The sequence below is a fragment of the Bos indicus genome, chromosome 13 (genome assembly GCF_029378745.1).
Source record: "Bos indicus isolate NIAB-ARS_2022 breed Sahiwal x Tharparkar chromosome 13, NIAB-ARS_B.indTharparkar_mat_pri_1.0, whole genome shotgun sequence".
In the NCBI taxonomy this organism is placed as follows: domain Eukaryota; kingdom Metazoa; phylum Chordata; class Mammalia; order Artiodactyla; family Bovidae; genus Bos; species Bos indicus.
The window spans coordinates 74,714,288-74,734,138 of record NC_091772.1 but is presented as its reverse complement, the minus strand read 5'-3'; the positions used below and the strand labels follow the sequence as shown (position 1 = coordinate 74,734,138).

Below are 19,851 nucleotides of genomic sequence, written 5' to 3'. Positions count from 1 at the left end.
TCTTCTCCGTTTCCCCAACTCCAGCAACCGGGACTTGCATCCCAAGTCCCTCTACTTGACATGAGGTTGGACCAGCCACCTCCCATCTCAGGGCCTCAGTTTCCCCATCTGTAAAACAAGGATTATATGCTTCCCTCTTCCCAGGACACGTCAAACCTAATCGGGAAGGATCTGATTAGGTTCGATGAAAAGCGTAAAGTAACCGCTTAAAAGGCAGGCGAAAAGACCGATAACATTTATTTCTTTCTCACCAACCAAACACTCCGTTTCACGTCTTTCTGAGCTGTTCCGGGAAGGGCGTGGCCAGGCCACCGGGAGCCACGCCTCCGGAAGTGGGGCCAGACTCAGCCGCGCCCCGGCCTGCGGCCCAGGGAAGGGTCCAGCAGTGACGTCACATAGCCACTCCTCTGTGTTCCTCCGCCCTGAGATAAAGTAGCCCCTAACCATAGAGGATTCTTCCACTCATACTAAGCGACATATAAAATCTCAGATTCTCTTACGACTCTATTATGATTTTCAGGCCTCGGGGCTACCTTCCAGAACATTGGAAGCCTGTCCTTCTCCGGCCCGGCGTAGGAAGTAGTCCCGGCCTCAGGGAGGTCGATGGGTCCCTCCGCCGCGGGGGGGAAGAGGATGGCGACCTCGTCGATGCCGGAGTCGGAGAGGAACACCGCTGCGAAAGCGTCAGGTGAGCTTCGGGGAGAGTCAGGTCGCCACACCGCACCCTGCTAGGAAGCGGGGCCACACTGCGGGGAGACCCGGCGGCGAGGTCCCGGGCCGGCGGGGCTGTCCGAACAGGGCCCCGGGGTCCCAGGCCCTTTAGTCGCTCTCGCACTTGCCTGAGCGGAAACCCGGCGCCGCCACAAGATGGCGTCGGGCCTGGAGCTCAGGCAGCGCCGGGGACAGCCCCTAGTCGCCAGGCCCCGGAACCGTCTCTGTCAGCCCCCTCCGCATGGGCTCCAGGGGAGGGGGGAGCAAGCCACTGACCCTGGGGGCCTGCGGGCGGTACCACCGACCCTCCACCCGGGGGGACTCGGGGGCCGGAGGGCTGAACCACTGAGGCCACACAGGGACCGTAGAGGGAACCACTCTGCGGGAATTGTGGAGGGGAGGAGAAAAGGGTCAAGATTCCCCGCCACTGACCACCCTCCCGAGGATGAGAGAAGGGCCGGATCCTGGGAGGCTAGGCTTCCTGGTCCTGATTTTCCAAAGCAACCCGTCGCCGTATCCTAGAAAGCCCCGCCCCGTCGGCGACTCAGTGTTTGCATCTGCGAAATGGGCACATGGGCGCAGCTGAGTGGGCCGCGGGGACCCGGAATGAGGCCCACCGGTTCCAGCCCCGGTCACCTCCTCTCACAGAGTGAAGGCCCCGGACCTTGGGCCCCCCTGTCAGGCAGCCTTCCGAGCCGATGGAGGAAAACGAGGTGGAGAGCAGTAGCGACGCGGCCCCTAGGCCTGGCCGGCCCGAGGAGCCCACGGAGAGCGGGTTGGGTGTGGGCACCTCGGAAGCCGTGTCGGCTGACAGCAGCGACGCCGCGGCCGCCCCGGGGCCAGCGGAGGCCGACGATTCCGGCGTGGGGCAGAGCTCGGACCGCGGCAGCAGCTCGCTGGTATGGACCGCGCTTGGGTGGAGGCAGCGACCGCAGGCAGCAGTGCTTGGCAGTCAGGGGGAAGGAGCCAGCAGGCTTGCTTGTAGCTAATAATTGGTTTATGGTTTACTGTGACCCAGGCCCCATGCCAGGCCCCTAGCATGGGTTTTCTTATTTAAACCTCGTACCTTGTAAGGCACATACCACTCTTTCCACATGTTACAGAGAAGCAAACGGGCACAGAGTCAGGATTCAAATCTAGGCTGTGGGCTGCGCTCTCCACTGTTGCCCTGGTTCACATCTTGGCTCTTCTGCTGATTCACTGGGAGATCTCGTGGAGCCTCAGTCTTCTGTCTGTAAAATGGAGCAGAAATACCTACTCCTGAGGGTGCTCCGTTGTGAGCTGCCACCAGATATTTTCTTGGAAACGCTTTATAAAATAGTCTCATGGGTCTGCCACCTCCTAGCTCTGTGGTCTTAGATAAGCTCCTCAGGCTTTAGCTGTCAGTTTTCTCATGTGTAAAGTGAGAATAATAAATGTTTGCCTCAGAAAGGTTTTTTTTTTTTTTTTTGAGGGTTAAATGAATATATGCAAAGCAATTAACACGGGGCTCAGCACTCAGTAAATATCCACACCCTCACCACTGTCATTATTTGCCAGATAGTGATCATTTTCAGGACATCACATCATAGAGGTACACAACAACAGTCTCCACCTGGGGCTCCAGGGATTTCATTGGGTCAGCAGAGATGGGCTTGGCATGTGCCCAGCTTGTGCTCGACCCTGGGGTTACAGCAAGAGGCAAGAGAGATGTGGTTCTGGCCCTGATGGAATCTGACTTGGGAGCCATAATACTGCATAGTGAACCATCAAGTGATGAGGGGGACACGGGCAACTAAAATGCTGAGGATAGAGGGGGTCCTAACTTGGCCTTGGGGGTCAGGGTCAGCTTCCCAGGAGAGGTATCAGCTGAGTGTCTGAGTAGGAATTAGCCATGGTGTGATGCTATGAAGCGTTTCAGGCAGAGGGAACAGCTCATTGACAGCATGGTGAAACCAGCCTCACCTGACTTCTGTGTGGGGACAAGAGACATGGGGCCTTATACCTGATCAGACCCAGGGACCCTGGGGCTTGTCTTGGGGGAGGCTCTGTGACTAGAGGGCTTCTCCCACTGGTCTTCTGTGTGTATGAGGGCGTTGGGTGGCTCTACTCACCATGTCCTTGGGCCCTTAAGGAGCCCCATCCCTGGCTCCTAAGCTTCCTCTCTCCCTGTTTCCTGACCCCCAGGAGGAGGTATCTGAGAGCAGCTCCACCACAGACCCCCTGCCCCATGGCTACCTCCCTGACTCATCTTCTGTTTCCCGTGGGCCAGCGGCAGGGGTGATGGGTGGCCCCCCAGCCCTGGTGCACTCCAGTGCACTGCCAGACCCCAACATGCTGGTGTCCGACTGCACGGCTTCTTCCTCGGACCTGGGCTCGGCCATTGACAAGATCATCGAGTCCACCATCGGGACCGACCTCATCCGGAGTGAGTCAGGCCATCATGGGCAAGAGTTGCCCCTCCAGGGTTTCCCTACAGAACCAGCTGTGCGGACTCAGGCAGATAACTTTATCACTTTGAGGTTGTAACGTGGAAGCAGCAACCGCATCTCATAGTACTAAATGACATGAGGATTGACCTGACTTTGGGGCTTTTCTGGTGGCTCAGATGGTAGAGTCCTGCAGTGCAGGAGACCCGAGTTTGATCCCTAGGTCAGGAAGATCACCTGGAGAAGGGCATGACTACCCACCCCAGTATTCTTGCCTGGAGGATCCCATGGACAGAGGAGCCTGGTGGGCTATAATCCATGGGGTCGCAAAGAGTCAGACATAACTGAGCGATTAAGCACAAAATACCTGACTTTGCCCTGGAGTCTGTTCTAAACACTCTGCCTGCAGCAGTCAGTCATTGGTCCTCTTGGTAACCCTACAAGGTACATGCTATTATTGTTCTCACAGCCTAGGTGAGGCAGCCGAGGCACAGAGGATGTAAACAAGCATAGCCGCTGCGTCAGCAAGTGTTGGGCCATGAGCTCAGTCTGACTCCAGAGCTGGTGCTCATGATTTGCCAGACTATTTTCTACCATCAGTGATCTGTGTAAGGGTCGTAGCACTTGGAAAGGCCCTGAGGTGGTCTCGAAAGCCAGTCCTAAGAAAGTGGTGCAGCAGCTGGGCCTTAACCTTAGAGGAGACTGCAGAGGAAAAGAGGGAGACCTTCCAGGTGTAGTGGTTAGAGGCAGATAGCTATGGACTGGCTGCGGGGCCAGCATGTCACACGTCCCAGACCTCCCAACAGCCTTGCCCTGGACGGGAGGTGGGTCACGGGGCAGCCGATTTCACAGTTGCATGGGTGAATCGGAGTGAGTGTTGGCACTACGGTTGTCCTTATCAGCTGGGCATCCGCTCCTCCTGTCTTTGCCTAGGCTGCATCACCGTGACCAGTGCGGAGGGCAGCGGGGCCGAGGCCACACGGTACCTGATCCTGCAGGGACCAGACGATGGTAAAAGCACAGCACTATGCCCAGGGAGCCCTGCCGTGGGTGGGGGTAGGACAGGCAGGCTCTGCCGCAGACTTACTGTATGATCTTGGCAGGTTAATCCGCTGCCCCTGGCCTCTCGGTTTCCCCATGGTTACTATGGTGGGCGTGGGTTCTAGGACCCCTGAGCTTGCCTGGGAGGGGCAGCGGTAGCTCATGGCCAGTTTCCCTCTCCATTTCCCTCTGATTCCCTCACCACCACCACCACCCCTGCCAGGTGCCCCCATGGCGTCACCAATGTCCAGTTCTACCCTGGCCCATAGCCTGGCAGCCATCGAGGCCCTGGCTGATGGCCCCACATCCACGTCCACGTGCCTGGAGCCACCAGAGGAAGCGCAGGGTGGGCCCAGCTCCCCGGCGCAGCCACCCCTGGGTTCTGGCACCGAGGAGCCGGACTTGCAGAGCCTGGAGGCCATGATGGAGGTGGTGGTGGTGCAGCAGTTCAAGTGCAAGATGTGCCAGTACCGGAGCAGCACCAAGGCCACGCTGCTACGCCACATGCGGGAGCGGCACTTCCGCCCAGGTGCGTTGATAGCGGCTGGCCTGCCCGCCTGCACACATGGAGTGCCAAGAGTCAGACTTGACAAGCTTGTTGTACCCTGCTTCCCCACCCCCAGCAGTAGCAGCTGGTAAGAAGGGGCGTCCGCGCAAGTGGGGCAGCTCAGCCCAGCCCCAGGAGGAAGAGGGCCCAGAGGAGGAAGACGACGATGACATCATAGATGCTGGTGCCATCGATGACCTGGAGGGTAGGCTCCCAGACCTGCTGCCCTCCCACATCTGCATATACTGAGCTCCCTCTGGCCCACATGAAGGGCCAGGAAAGCGGAATTGGCACAGGCGCAGCCAGGAGTGCCTCCAGCATAAGATAAGAGGAGTTGGGGCTTTGGGACCAGGAGCTTCATGTGCAGTTATCCAGACCGTGCACTGAGAAACAGCACTGTGTCTAAGGGTCACATCCCATTTGTCTAGCAGAAACAGAATGCAAGCCACATGTGCACTTTTTTAGTAGCTGTATTAAAAGTAAAAAGATGAATTTAAAGTCAGTCATATTATATTTTATTTACCTATTACGTCTAAAATCTAATTTCAGTATGCAATCATTATAAAAAATTTTTAACAAATTACTTTTTTTTCATTCTAATTTTTGGTAATCTGATGTGTATTTTATACTTAATTATATCTTAGTTTATGCCTCAGTTTAGACTAGGTACATTTTGTACGCTCAAGAGTCACATACAGCGAGCAGCTCCTTTAATGGGTAGCATAGTCATACTTTGTAGACTTGAATGACTAGACTCTTTTTTTCTAAACAATGACTGTAAAGCGTATTGAGGAAGGGGCACTTTTTTTCTGATTCACATTAAGGTACATATGAGCTAATGGTAGGTGTTAGGAATGGTCCAGAGAAAGGACTGCAGGGCCTCAAAGATGAGGTCAGCTAGGGGAACATCAGGAGGGCTTCCTGGAGGCGGCATCACTGTTGGGTTTGGAAGGAGGAGCAGGCAGAGATGGGGAAGTGGGCCTCTTTCCAGGAAAGTTGGCAAGGGGTCAGGGCTGAAAGGTCAAGGCTGCAGCCCTCCTTCTCTTGCTTTCCCCACAGAAGACAGCGACTATAACCCTGCAGATGACGAGCCCCGGGGCCGGCAGCTGCGGGCCCAGCGCCCCACCCCCAGTACCCTGAGACCCCGCAGGAGACCTGGCCGGCCCCGGAAGCTGCCTCGCCTGGAGACCTTGGATCTCCCAGATGGTGAGAGTGGGGCCTTAGGGGTACGGGTGGGGCCCAGGGGTGGCCTCGTTCCCTGCTTGCTTCCGTGGAGCCTGGGGACAGAGCATGCTGTGCAAAACAGCAAGTCTCAGACCCACCGGGATGACCTGCCGGCCTCCGGGTAACGGGGAAAGCCCTCCCCTTCCGAGCTCGAGGGTTAAGATACACCAGCTGTCCGATAAGGCTTTTCGGTGGGAAGCTGTCACAGCATGGAAATTGGAATATTTACAACTGAGCTAATTATTATCAAAACAAGAATAAGTCTGAGGTTTGAGACAATGTCAGAGGAGCACGGACTTGGAGCGTGACAGGCTCGGGACAGGGGAGGCTCCCATGGACAGAATGCCAGCTCTGCCTCCTACCAGCTATGTGACCTGGAGTGGGTCGCTTTGCCTCTTGAATCGCTCCTTCCCTTATTGTGAATGAGGTGATGGTGCCTGTCTCTTAGGGTTGTTTTAAAGCTTAAATAGACATGCCAGAAATACAAGGTCTTGGTTTTTGTACATGCAGTAGTGTGTGTGGAGGAGTGGTTATATTTTTTTTAGTGTTCTTTTTCTTCTCTTCATTTTTGGCTACACCTCATGGCATGTGAGACCTTAGTTCCCCAACCAGGGATCAAACCCACACCCCTGGCATTGGAAGCACTGTGTCTTAACCCGTGGACTGCCAGGGAAGTCCCTAGTCTTCTTTGTAAAGTAACTTTTTACTGAGGTTTATGTTCAGGAAAGCACATGTATGCTAACTGCACAGCTCAGTGCATTTTAAAAAAATTTTCTGTATGTGTTTATTTTTGGCTGTGCTGAGTCTTCGTTGCTTCGAGGGCTTTTCTCCAGTTGCGATGCACAGCCTTCTCATTGCCGGGGCTTCTCTTATTGCGGAGCACAGGCTCTAAGGGCTTCAGTACTTGCCGCACGCAGGCTCAGTCATCGTGGCTCCCGGGCTTAGAGCATAGGCTTAGTAGTTGTGGTGCAGGGTTTAGTTGTTCCACAGCATGTGGGATCTCCCGAGATCGGGGATCGAGCCTGTGTGCCTTGGCATTGGCTGCCAGATTCTTTACCCAGGTCAGTGAATTTCCACAAGTGAATACACCTGAATATCCTGTTAGAAACAAGATGTTACCAGCATTTCCCATAAAATATTTTGGATTTTTTTAACATGTTTTGAATTTTTAAAACATTACAGTGAAATACTGTTAGTGTTTTTGAATAGGCAATGTATTCTGATGTTTTGATAACAGAGGCTTTGCAACTGTGCTGTGATGTCTCCCTCCCTCCCTCCCATCTGCTCTTCAGGCTCCCAGCCTCCCCTGGGAAAACCAGTGATTAAGTGTTGCTGTTGCTCCCCAGATCTTAGAATGTCCCTGTGAGGTCACAAGAGCAACAGTTACCTCCCTTTGACAGATAGGGGAAAAGGAGACTCAGAGAGGGGCGGGGCTTTGCCTGAGGACACACAGCAGATTGGTGACTGAGTTCAGCCTGCAGGCAGGTCTTCTGGCCGGAAGGTCCTGGCTCTCCCAGTGCTGCTCCAGACTGTCCCGTTTAAGGCGTGCAGCTGACAGCTGTAGGAGGGGATGCTGTCTGATCATGGCTGCCTGCATCTGTCCCGCAGCCTGCTGTGCCCATCAGTGGTCTGGACCATGTGTGTGGGGGTGTATCTTGACTGGCCTCTTGACACACCTGTCCACATCTGTCGTGGTGTGTCCGTGGCAGGTGTGGAAGGAGAGCCTTTAGTGAGTCCACAAAGTGGACAGAGCCCTCTGGAGCCACAAGACCCCGAGGCACCCAGCTCCTCAGGGCGGGGACGCCTGGTGGCCCTGGGCAAGGCCAACCGGGCCCCCGTGGAACCCAGTGTGAGCCAGTCAGATGCGAGGAGCGCGGCGGCATCCTACCAGGATGAGGCTGACGCCCTGCCCCGCCGCCGTGGTCGACCCTCCAGGCGCTTCCTTGGCAAGAAATACCGCAAGTACGGGCGCCGAGATGAGGGCTGAGGGTGGGGAGTGGCAGTCTGGCCCTTCCAGACCTCCTCCAACATCCTCCTAGCAGGTACTATTACAAGTCACCCAAACCGCTCCTGCGGCCTTTCCTGTGCCGCATCTGCGGCTCCCGCTTCCTGTCCCACGAGGATCTGCGCTTCCATGTCAACTCCCACGAGGCCGGCAACCCCCAGCTCTTCAGGTGCCTGCAGTGCAGCTACCGCTCCCGTCGCTGGTCCTCACTCAAGGTGTGGCAGGGGGACCCGGGCAGGAAGGGACGCTGCCTGGGAGAAGGCCCTGAAGGGGAGTGGTGGTGACGGGCCCCTTCCTGCCCCATCTCCAGGCCGAGGGTGTCCTTTTGCAGGCTGCACACTACAGAGTCACATCATGTCTTAGACTTGCCTAACCACCAGCACACCTGGCAGGTGGCCGGAAAGCTGCGTTAATCTCCTTCACTGTGTTAGTCTCCAGCAGGTCCTTTTCATCATCTGCCCAGAGGTGCCTGTGGGCCTGCAGCAGCCGGAGCCTGCCTTGTATCTTGTAGATGCTCTGATGTCATCCTCATGTAGCCCAATGAGGTCTTAAGTGTCAAGAGTCCCATTTTTTTATTATTATTATGTTTATTTTTGGCCGCGCCGGGTCTTCATTGCTTTGTGTAGGCTTTCTCTAGTTGTGTGATCGGGGTCTACTCCTCATTGCGGGGCCCAGGCTCCAGGCATCAGGCTCCATAGGTGCGGCACACTGGCTTGGTTGCTCTACAGCATGTGGAACCTTCCTGGCCAGGCACTGAACGTGTGTCCCCTGCGTTGGCAGGCAGATTCTTATTCCACTGCGCCACCAGGAGAGTCGAAAGGTCCCATTTTACTACCCAGGGAGCTGCAGCTTGGCTTGGCCAGAGTGAGGTGGAACAGGCCATCGTGGGGGCTGGGGATACCTTGAGCTCCGATGGCCCGAGTTTTGCACTTTCTGCACACACGGTGCTTCCTCCCTCAGACTGGGCCTAGAGGTTATTCTCTGGACCTCGGCAGGAAGGGTGGGGAGCAGGTATTGTTGCAAGGTGCACTGGGGAGGGACAACTCTAAGGCTGTGGGCACAGGGCAGGTGGGCAGGAAGGGAGGTTATGCTCCAGCCCTATCCTTCTGCCTGTCTCCCAGGAGCACATGTTCAACCACGTGGGCAGTAAGCCCTACAAGTGTGACAAATGCAGCTACACTAGCGTCTACCGGAAGGACGTCATTCGGCACGCGGCTGTGCACAGCCGGGATCGGTCAGTAGGGCTGGGGAGGCAGAGGCCCGGGGTGACACCAGTTCCCACGTACTGAGCCCCTGCTCTGGGTCAGCCCCTTCGCAGCCCATGACAGACCTGGGAACGGCAGGACAAGTCGTCCCAGATCACTCGGCTCAGAGCAGGGCAGTGGGGGTGCCTAGAGGTCTCTTACTCAGTCTCTTTCCTGCTTCAAGCTTTGTAAATTGGGGACTATCGTTGTCGAGGTGGTTAAAGGAAATCGTGTACCTAAAGGGGCTCAGAAAAGGATCTAAAGCCAGTTCTCTATTATACCTTTTTTTTCTTTCTCTTTGGCATGACTTGCAGGTTCTTAGTTCTCTGACCAGGGATTGAACCCAGGCCCTAGCGGTGGAAATATCAAGCCCTAACCATTGGACTGTCAGGGGATTCCCTCTTATAGGTTTTTCTTTAAAAATATAAATAAAAAGGAAGGAGGAGTCCTTTGTCCGCATGATATTAGGGATACCAGGTTGAACAAGCACTTGGTTCAGCAGCTCTCTACTGCTGCATAATTTCTCAGAGTTTTTAAAACACAAATGTGTTTTGTGACAGAGAATGGCTTGTTTCTAAAGCTAAGTTGCAGAACTTACCACACACCTCTTCACATTTTCTCCAGCGAGCTCCAGTGGGGGAATGCCCTTCTCACAGAAGGGGGCTAGGATCAGGGCTGAGACTGGGTCTGGTCAATGGGAGAGGGTGGGTGGGCTTGGGCACGTGATGGTCTGACTCCTGCGTCTTTCTCCCCTAGGAAAAAGAGGCCAGACCCGGTGAGTCTGGGGCTCAGGCCTGGGAAGGGCGCCTGCTTGCGGGCTGCCTGCGGGGTGGAGGGGCGGGGGCGGGAGGCTCAGGCACTGGCTCACCCTCCCTGCTTGCCTTCTATGTCCACCCGTCCCCTTCTGCCCCTTCCCAGACCCCAAAGCTGAGCTCCTTCCCCTGCCCCGTGTGTGGCCGTGTCTACCCCATGCAAAAGAGACTCACTCAGCACATGAAGACACACAGCACCGAGAAGCCCCACATGTGCGACAAGGTGGGTGGGGCTGAGTGCAGGGCTGGGGTGTGAGGGGGCCTGCTGGGGGGCGGCTCTTTCATCTAACCCACCCCACCCCCTGCAGTGTGGAAAGTCCTTTAAGAAGCGCTACACCTTCAAAATGCACCTGCTCACGCACATTCAGGCTGTCGCCAACCGCAGGTACACCCCCGAAGAGCCCCTGGGGCTGCAGCGCCCCGCTGTGCCCCACTGCTGAGCTCTCTCTGCTCCAACCACCTCCAGGTTCAAGTGCGAGTTCTGCGAGTTTGTTTGCGAGGACAAGAAGGCGCTGCTCAACCACCAGCTGTCCCACGTCAGCGACAAGCCCTTCAAGTGTAGCTTTTGCCCCTACCGCACCTTCCGAGAGGACTTCCTGCTATCCCACGTGGCCGTCAAGCATACAGGTCCGGCTGGCCCCACCCCTCAACACAGCAGGGCTCCGTAGTGGAGGCTCGGCTCTGTCTTGTTAGCCATCCCCCCACCCCCAAGCCTTGGCAGCCCCAGCTCTTCAGTGGAAGGGAATTGCCACCCCACCCCACCCCACCCGGGACTGTCGCTCACCTAAGCTCAGATGAGCTCAGCCAGCTCCTCTCTGTATGACCCGGGGTCAGTCTTTGCCCTCTCTGAGCCTTTCTTAGCTGTGAAAGGAGAGAATCAGATGTGCCAACCCTGTGGTGGTCATAAAACCATTTGTTCCCTGAGCCCTGTCCATTCTGGGCACTGGGACTCGAGACGGGTCTTACATAGGCCCTGCCCTCACCAGAGGAAGCCATAGAAGATGGATGGCAGAAGTTGCCTTTTTTTGGTGCCTGGCCCTCTGGCAGGCACACGAGGGAAGGCTAGAGAAAGGGAGCCAGGGCTGCCCTTAGCTGGATTCCCAGCTCCCTGTGGGGAAGCAAGTCAGGAAGAGAGGTGTGTGGTCACGTGACCTTGAACTGGGTGCTCGGAGGAAGGCCGTGAGTGCAGAGGGAGACCTGGCTGGTCTCTGTCCTGCCCACCAGCAAGGACAGAGTGTGCTTTCCCTGCGCTTGGGAGTGCGGTGCTGGGAGTCAGTCAGCTGGAGAGGTCCTTGGGGTCGCAGAAGGGTTCCCCGAGGCGGGGGGTGGGCGACTCCAAGGCTGCCTCCTGGTGTGCCTGCAGGGGCCAAGCCCTTTGCCTGCGAGTACTGCCACTTCAGCACGCGGCACAAGAAGAACCTGCGGCTGCATGTGCGGTGCCGGCACGCCAGCAGCTTCGAGGATTGGGGGCGGCGCCACCCCGAGGAGCCCCCCTCCCGCCGCCGCCCCTTCTTCTCCCTGCAGCAGATCGAGGAGCTGAAGCAGCAGCACAGCACGGCCCCTGGGCCCCCCGCCAGCTCCCCAGGACCTCCTGAGGTAAGCACAGGCAGCGGGTAGAAGGGGTGGGGGACATGGGCCGCGAGGCCATGTGACGCCGCCTCCCCCAGCCCCAGGATCCTTGTCGGCATGTGGGGTACAACAAAATGAGCCCTGCCTCCCTGGACGGGGTGAAGGGTGGCCGAGGGCACAGAGATGCTGTCCCTAAGCTCTGAGGAGGGGTGGGCTTCCCAGTGCTAGTAATAGAGAACGAAGTGTCAGGAGCCAGGTCGTGGCAATAGTTTATTCTTCTCTCACACAAAAGGAGTCCAAAGGGGAGCAGCCCAGGGCTGATGTGGCAGCTCCCTGGTCAGTCGTCAAGGACCAAACTCTCTCAATATATCTTCCTACGCATATGATTCCCGTTTTTGTGGTTGCCTCATGGTCCAGTGTAGCTGCAGGAGCTCCAGCCTTTCTCACCATCCCAGATAAGAAGCAGGAGGAAGGGATGGGGGAAGAGGAAAAAGGATGCGTGCCATCTATCCATCTTATCTTCCTCATGAACTTTACCAGAAGCTCCTGCTTAGCCACATGGCCAGACTTTATCCAGCTGCAAAGCAGGCTGAGAAATACAGTCTCGTGGCTGAGTATGTTGCCTGCCCGCTCCTAGCCCCTAAGGATGGACCACCACAATGTGCTGGCAGAGCATAGAGGGGCTCTGGAGTCAGCCAGCCTTGTGTTCAAGTCCCAGTTCTCCTCCTTACTAGCCGGGGGATCCTATGTGGAGCTGGTAAATACCTTGAAGAGAGTAAAGATCAAACAAGCCAATAGATGTGAAGTGTCTTACACTTCAAGACACAGGAGGTGTCTTGAATCTGAGCTGCCCCCTGTCACCCTTGGCCATATTCTCACCCCGCAGATCCCCTCAGAGGCTGCACCTTCCCAGTCCCCTGAGACCCCCCCACTGCTCTGTTCTGACACCTTGGGTGGCGCCACCATCATTTATCAGCCAGGTGAGTTCTGCGGAAGAGTGGCAGCAGGGACAGGGCTCGTGCTGGTCGGGGCCAGAAGCTGGTGGGGAGGGGGCTTGGGTGCCAGTTTTCCAGCCCTTTCTAAGGTTCAGGTTCCACCCGACCCAGGGACTGCGGAGTCTACAGCCGTGGCCACGCAGACAGCCTTGGACCTGCTGCTGAACATGAGCACTCAGCGGGAGCTGGGTGGCACAGCCCTGCAGGTGAGCTTCTTCCCAGCCTGGCTGCACTCTGGGTGTCAGCTCTGCGCTGGACACTGGGAGCGGAGGCAAGTGGTGAAGTAGACATGCCCTGCCCTCAGGGAATTCGCAGGTAGTGGGAGATGGATCCACTGGACCCCAGTGGGCGGATGCAGGGGAGGGAGGCCGCTATGCCAGGGAGGCCCCAGGAGACCAGGGAGGGCAGACGGTCTCCCGCTCCACACCCTGGAGTCACCAGTGACACCCAGCGCACTGAGCAGTAAGCACCACACTGTGCTCAGGGCTCTGAACTGGCTTCCCAGCTAGCCCAGCGCCCTCACTCCGTGCCACCTCCCACAGGACAAAGGCTCCTACAGCTTTCTCCAGCTCTGACCTCTCACGGGGTTCACGCGCCTTAAACCCAGCACGTCCTCCCCCAAGTTCATCATCTTTACTTCTCCTCGCTGCGCCCAGCTGCCTCCCTGGACCTCTCCATGCTTCTCTAAGGCAGGGAAAGGTCTGTCAGCACCTCCTGTCTCTTAGCCTCTTGGAAAGATGGAAACCGTGTGTTTGAGATGTTAAATTCCAAGAACTTGGAACAGTAACATGCTGCCAGGGGGACAGAGCTCCTTGGAGGAGGGAGCCTGTTTTGAACCTGGAAATCTTCATAGGGTTTAGTTTGCATCATTTGGGGGTAGGGAGAAGTTTTTGATTTTTAGATAGTTCAGTGTATCAAGCTTTTATAGTTTTTGCTTGTGGTATCATCCTTAGAAAAGCCTCTTCACCTCAAGATCATATAAACATGCATTGGTATTTTCTTCTTAGCGTCTCATTTTTTACACTTAAATCTTTACTCCACCGGGAATTTATTTTTGGTGTATGCATAAAGGTAGGGGACTAACTTTATTTTTTTTCCCCAAAGTTGTCCAGTGCAGTAGATCGAATCCTCTCATTTCCCCAGTCATTTGAAACATCCCCTTTATCAGTAGATTTCCCTGTGTTTCTAGACAGGGTCTTTTCTTTTGATCTGTTTGCCATTCTCATGCCAGTATCATGCATTTTGCTTTGTTTCTGTGATTACAAAAACATATGCTTGTTTTTGTAAACCCAAAATGAGTGTTAAGAAATGTTCTCTTCAGAGGGTGAAAATCTTTAAGTTTGCTCCCCTCCCCTTCATTTCCACTGTTAACAGGTTAATAAGCATTTCTGCAGAGTTGTGTCCAGGTGCTCGGTAACACAGAGACCTTTTGATCTCTAAAAAGTGGGATCATGGCATCTGCACTTATGGACAGGCTAGCTCTTCTTCCCTCTGCAGCCTGGCCGCATGTGTCCACTCCTTCCTGGCGTCTCCGCCTCATCCTGTCATGGGGGTGTTCTGAAGCGCATCTTGTCAGTCCTTCATGTGTGCACGGTTTCCAGTCTTTGAGGAGCTCAAGGCAGTGCTTCCATGAACATGTATTTCCAGGTGTTCATAAACATGTATTTTAGTGGTGGGGTTAAAAGAAGCCTCCTAGAAACACAATCAGTGTGTTCCACCCCAAGCGTGACTCCTAAAGTGATGTGTCAGGACTTCCCTGGTGGTCTGGTGGCTTAGACTCCTCGCTTTGAGGGCACAGGGGCCAGGTTTGATCCCTGGTCAGGGAACTGGATCCCACATGCGGCAACTAAGACCTGCTTCAGCCAAATAAATAAAAATTTTAAAAATGAAAACACATGTCATTACATGACTGCTACTAGAGTGTGCTTCCCCACTGCCTCGCCAGTGCTGCACGCCAGTCTTGACCAGGCTCTTCATGTCACAGACACGTGTCAAGACCTTAATTGATAACTTTGTGATCACAAGAGAGATTGAGTTTCTGTATGTTCATAGACCACTTGATTCTCTCACTTACCTGCTTGTAAATTATTAGTCGTCTTATCACTTTGCAAGGGCTCTTTGTATGTACGGAAGCTCCACCTTTTATCTCTAATATGCATTGTTAAATGCCATCCCCCCACCCCAAGTGTCTTTGTTTTCTGGTCTCATTTTCTGATTCATGTTGCTGTAAGTTTTAACATCTTCCGTCATGATTAGGAAAATCTCAACCGAAGGATTATAGAAATACCCGTATTTTCTTCTAATCGATCTTGAGTTTTATTTCTTATGTTTCAATCTTTAATCCATTTGAAGCAGACTTTGGAGTAAGATGTGAGGTAGAGCTCTGATGTTTGTGTTTTTTTACTGGTTTGTCACTTGTTCTTCTACCTCAGGATTTCTTAACCATGGCACTTTGGGCTAGATAATTCCATGTTGGATAAAGCATCGGCCTGCAATGCAGGAGACCCGGGTTCAGTCCCTGGGTTGGGAAGATCCCCTGGAGAAGGAAATGGCAACCCATTCCAGTATTCTTGCCTGGAGAATCCCATGGACAGAGGAGCCTGGCAGGCTACAGTCCACTGGGTAGCAAAGAGTCGGACACGACTGAGTGACTTCACTTTCTTTGGCTTCTACCAGCCAGGGCCCAGTATCCACCCCCCACCCAACTGTGACAATCAAAACTGTCTCGAGACATTACCCAATGCCCCTACGGGGCAGTAACACTTGATCCTGTCCTTGTTAAGTCTCTCCAGTGTCCCTAGGGGGCAGTACTGCTCTATCCTGTCCTAGTTAAGTCTCTCTCCAGTGCCCTTAGGCGGCAGTATGGCTCTATGCCATCCTTGTTAAGAGTCTCTCCAGTTGCCAGGAACACACAACTGGGCTTGTGTCCATGAGTGGTGGAAGCACTGGATCCGGCTGGAGTGTGGGCAAGCTTTGAGTCCCAGAGATACAAAAGGACCTCGAATGCCAGCTCCTGCCACCAACCCCACCTGTCATGCCATTGCAGGTGGCCGTGGTGAAGTCAGAGGACGTGGAAGCGGGGTTAGTGTCCTCTGGGGGGCAGCCCTCCCCAGCAGGCACCACTCCCCAGGTGGTCACCCTCCACATGGCAGACCCAGGAGGCAGCGTGGCCGCCGAGAGCCAGCTCGTGCCCCCTGACCTGCAGCAGATCACCCTGGCGCCTGGGCCGTTCGGCGGGGCTGGCTATAGCGTCATTACAGCCCCCACCGTGGAGGAGGGCACTTCGACTCCCGGCACGCCTTACAGGTGAGCCCTGCGGCCGTTAATAGGTGTGGTGAGGGGAGCACCCCGCCCACCCACGCCTAGTTCGCAGGAGGTAAAACTAATGCATGTAAACGACTGGGCTGTAGGGGTATGGTGTCCCTCACGGGTTAAGTAAGGGCTACTTAAGAAATTCCAGGCACTTGACAGTCGTGGACTCGGGTAACCACTCCTGTGGGGTGCCTGTTCCCCTCACTTTACATGTGAGGAGGGAGTGCAGTAGCGCCCCGAAGGTCAGACGCGCTGTGGATCTGACGCGCTGTGGATCTGAGCCTGGCCTGTGGGCCACGTGCTCCTGGTTCTGGATCCCTGAGGTCTGGCCAGTTCTGACCTTCGTCACACGCTCGGGCTCCTCCGCGACATCAGAGGCCCCACCGCTGCACTTGGGTTCTTCTAGGCTGAGCGAGTCTAGGGTAGAAATGTTCATTTTCCATGTTCACTGAACCCCTGGGCCATCGGAGGAAGCCCTGAATTCCAATATGGGATGGGAGTCAGGATCCCTGCTTCCCCCACTCACCCTCTCCTCCTGCCCCGCTTAGTCAGACTTGGGCTTGATTCCTGGAGCCCTTCATCTCATCACTCCATGCCCGTGAGGGGGTGGGGATGACCACTGCTAAGCTGGACGGTACACTGGACACTTGGTCCCTGCTTGTGAAAAAGGCAGCGGAGGTCCGGCTGGTAAAGGGAGGAGCCCAGGGCCGGTCTGTGGTGGCCGTGGTCTACTGTGAAAGGAGGGCTCTCCCAGGGGAGAGGCTCCCGTGGCCCGCTAGTCTCCCCTGGAGCTCTGCTTCCCACTCCTGGCATCTGTGCCCACAGCGAGGAGCCCCCGGGGGAGGCAGCCCAGACCGTGGTCGTGGGTGACACCCTGAAAGAAGCTGGCACGCACTTCATCATGGCAGCCGACGGGACCCAGCTGCACCACATCCAGGTGAGGCTGGAAGGGGGCCAGCTCCGCCCTCGCCCATCTACCCGCCCCCTGCTTCCGGTCCCTGCCCAGCCCCGCCCCTCCGCACCGCCCTTTTCCCTCACGTCCCGCCCCCTCTCCACAGCTGACTGCAGACAGCTCCATCTCCTTCCCAAGTACAGAAGCCTTGGCCTCCGGCGCCAAGTGGCCCCTCCTGCAGTATGGGGGGCTGCCCAGAGATGGTCCTGAGCCCCCGGCTCCAGCCAGGACCCACCAGCCAAGGGACCCTCAGGGCTCTGCCTCCCCACCTCCTGCAGCCAGCAAACCCCTGGGCCTGGTAGTGCCCCCCTCGCCGCCATCTGCAGCTACTGCCTCATCAAAGAAGTTTTCCTGCAAGATCTGTGCCGAGGCCTTCACCGGCCGAGCAGAGATGGAGAGTCACAAACGGGCCCACGCCGGGCCGGGAGCCTTCAAGTGCCCTGACTGCCCGTTCAGCGCTCGCCAGTGGCCCGAGGTCCGGGTAGGTGCCCTGTTTCTCTGCTGGCCCCTGTCTGTGTAACAAAGCTTGACTAAGCACCCTCCATGCCGGATCTTCCGCTCCCCACTGGGCTCAGAGGTGACTCAGCAAGGCCCCAGCTCTCAGGGGGCTCAGTCTGGTGGGGAGACACACCAGGCGGGGACTGACACCAGACAGTGTCCCCAGGGTGAACGCAGCGCACACACACAGGAAATGAGTCACGTGGACTTGGGGTGCTGGGGGGACTTCCTGGAGGTGATGGCTGAGCTGGGTTGGCAGGAGCAGAGGGGTGGTACCGTGAGGCAGCTGGGGAGACACGAGGGAAGTTCCGGGGACTCCATCCCGAGAAGGACCAGTTCTCAGTTCTGACTGCGTGCTGAATCCTCACACAGCTCTGTGTGGGGGGCGGGCAGAGCCGAGTGTCAGGGCTGGGGGTGACCTTTAGAGGCCCCTCTTTGAGCCAGTACGTTTCACAGGGGTGACCTGAGGGGGAGCAGGGATGGGCTGAGTGGCCTCATGATGGAGCCAGCGGGGTGGCAGCAGACTGAGCACAGGTCTGTTGCATCGGAGCCGTCTGTCCTGAGCAGCGCTGCCCCACCCCGCCCGCAGGCCCACATGGCACAGCACTCGAGCCTGCGGCCCCACCAGTGCAGCCAGTGCAGCTTCGCCTCCAAGAACAAGAAGGACCTGCGGCGGCACATGCTGACCCACACCAACGAGAAACCCTTCGAGTGCCAGCTCTGCGGGCAGCGGTGAGGCTTGGCGAAGCCTGTGGGGCTGCTGGGCCTGCGGAGGGTGGGGGGGCGCCCCTGAGCCTGCATCCTCCTCCCTCAGCTTCAACCGCAACGGGCACCTCAAGTTCCACATCCAGCGGCTCCACAGCCCTGACGGGAGGAAGACGGCAGCCCCCACTGCACGGGCCCCAGCCCGGCCCCCCACCCAGACCATCATCCTCAACAGTGATGACGAAACGCTGGCCACACTGCACAGTGAGCAGGACCCCGGGGTGGACCTGGGACTGGAGCCACTGCCCCAGCACACACCCTTGGGCTGGGGTGGAGCCGGGCCATGTCAGGTTTCCCTGGAACCCCTGAGTGAATGTCCCCCCTTTTCTGCCCAGCTGCCTTCCAGTCCAGTCACGGAGTCCTGGGTCCGGAGCGGCTCCAACAGGCACTGGGCCAGGAACACATCTTCGTGGCCCAGGAACAGACAGTGAGCAATCCGGTGAGAGCCTGAGTTTGGGGGCCCTGCTGGCGGGTTGGGGACAGGGGTGGGGGCACCCAGAAATCTGAAGCTAGAGCTGGCCTGGCCATGACAGGAGGAAGCCGCCTACATCCAAGAGATCACCACGGCAGACGGCCAGATGGTCCAGCACCTGGTGGCATCTGACAGCCAGGTGAGCTGCCGCTGCTGACCACCCGGGCCGGGGCGCCCATCCTCCCCCCAGGAGGAGGGGGGACAGTACTTTGCAAATGACCCCTCTGAGGGTCCATCCTTGCAGTGCCATTGCTGATGGGGTGGGTGTCCCCAGCCACTCTGCTCTGCCTTCCTCGTGGAGCTTCCGGGGGGTGGGCTGTCAGCATCTGCCTCTTCTCCCTTCTCAGGTACAGTACATCATTTCCCCAGACGGAGTCCAGCAGCTCCTTCCCCAGGAATATGTGGTGGTGCCCGAGGGCCATCACATCCAGGTAGGCCAGGCCTGGGGCAAGGCCAGGGGAGCGGGGTGGAGAGGCGCCGACACCTCCTTCCAGGATCACTATGTGGGCTTCCTCTCTCCAGGTACAGGAGGGCCAGATCACGCACATCCAGTATGAGCAAGGGGCCCCCTTCCTTCAGGAGTCCCAGGTAGAGCCCCTGGGGACCCAGGGGAGCAGAGGTCCAGGCAGGGGGCCTGTAAGGCTGTGTCTCACTGGCTTCTCTTCTCCAGATCCAATACGTGCCTGTGTCCCCGGGCCAGCAGTTGGTCACCCAGGCCCAGCTCGAGGCTGCGGCACACTCAGCTGTCACAGGTACAGGGCTAGACCCCGAGGGTCTTGGGGGCCTGGGAGCCAGGCCTCATTCCTGGGCCTCAGGTCACCGTCCTCTCCCCTCCCCGGCAGCGGTGGCCGACGCTGCCATGGCCCAAGCCCAGGGCCTCTTTGGCACAGAGGAGGCGGTGCCCGAACACATCCAACAGCTGCAGCACCAGGGCATCGAATACGACGTCATCACCCTGAGCGATGACTGAGCGAGCCCCAGGAGCCCAGCACAGACAGTGAATGTTGATGGGGCCTGCCCTGCTGGGGGTGGAGGCCCATGGGGACTCCCTCCCTGCTCCACCTAGGATCTCCAGATACTGAGCAGCCAGCATCCTGTCACTCCTGGGGAGCCAGACCTGTGCTGCTGGGGTTGCGGACAGCCATGGGCACCAGCCAGGACACGCTGGGGGCCCCAGCCTGCAGGCAGGCTTCGGGAGAGAAATTTATTTTTGTTGGTATGTACCCACTGGTCTCTCAAGCTCAATAAAGGGACCAGAGTCTAGCCGTGGCCCACTCCCTTTGTCCATGTGCTGCT

General features: G+C 56.9%; 1 protein-coding gene across 3 annotated transcripts; it reads left to right on the top strand.

Moving 5' to 3' along the window:
* The first annotated feature begins 553 nt into the window (after positions 1-553).
* Positions 554-19,818, top strand: ZNF335 (zinc finger protein 335). Of its 3 annotated transcripts, XM_019972496.2 has the most exons (28): positions 554-688; positions 1,360-1,610; positions 2,878-3,118; positions 4,053-4,130; positions 4,384-4,689; positions 4,784-4,912; positions 5,767-5,913; positions 7,641-7,893; positions 7,971-8,151; positions 9,058-9,170; positions 9,937-9,955; positions 10,099-10,215; positions 10,301-10,377; positions 10,459-10,619; positions 11,356-11,588; positions 12,448-12,541; positions 12,668-12,762; positions 15,603-15,862; positions 16,694-16,805; positions 16,927-17,301; positions 17,908-18,050; positions 18,133-18,287; positions 18,419-18,522; positions 18,617-18,694; positions 18,903-18,986; positions 19,078-19,143; positions 19,226-19,307; positions 19,398-19,818. In XM_019972496.2, the coding sequence occupies exons 2-28, from the start codon at positions 1,410-1,412 to the stop codon at positions 19,523-19,525; spliced, it is 4,032 nt and encodes a 1,343-aa protein (XP_019828055.2). In that variant the 5' UTR covers positions 554-688; positions 1,360-1,409; the 3' UTR covers positions 19,526-19,818. The 3 variants fall into 3 exon arrangements, with proteins under 3 accessions (XP_019828055.2, XP_070657889.1, XP_019828056.2); XM_070801788.1 differs by lacking the exon at positions 554-688 and having other exon boundaries at positions 1,028-1,610; XM_019972497.2 differs by lacking the exon at positions 554-688 and having other exon boundaries at positions 1,029-1,610; positions 7,974-8,151.
* The last annotated feature ends 33 nt before the right edge of the window (positions 19,819-19,851 follow it).

What these genes read in the sequence shown, in the direction of transcription:
- ZNF335 (XM_019972496.2), top strand. Translation starts at nt 1,410, where the DNA reads ATGGAGGAAAACGAGGTGGAGAGCAGTAGCGACGCGGCCCCTAGGCCT. An exon ending in GACCTTGGATCTCCCAGATG is followed by an intron (nt 5,914 to 7,640) that starts GTGAGAGTGGGG and finishes TGTCCGTGGCAG; the next exon opens with GTGTGGAAGGAGAGCCTTTA. An exon ending in ACTCCCGGCACGCCTTACAG is followed by an intron (nt 15,863 to 16,693) that starts GTGAGCCCTGCG and finishes CTGTGCCCACAG; the next exon opens with CGAGGAGCCCCCGGGGGAGG.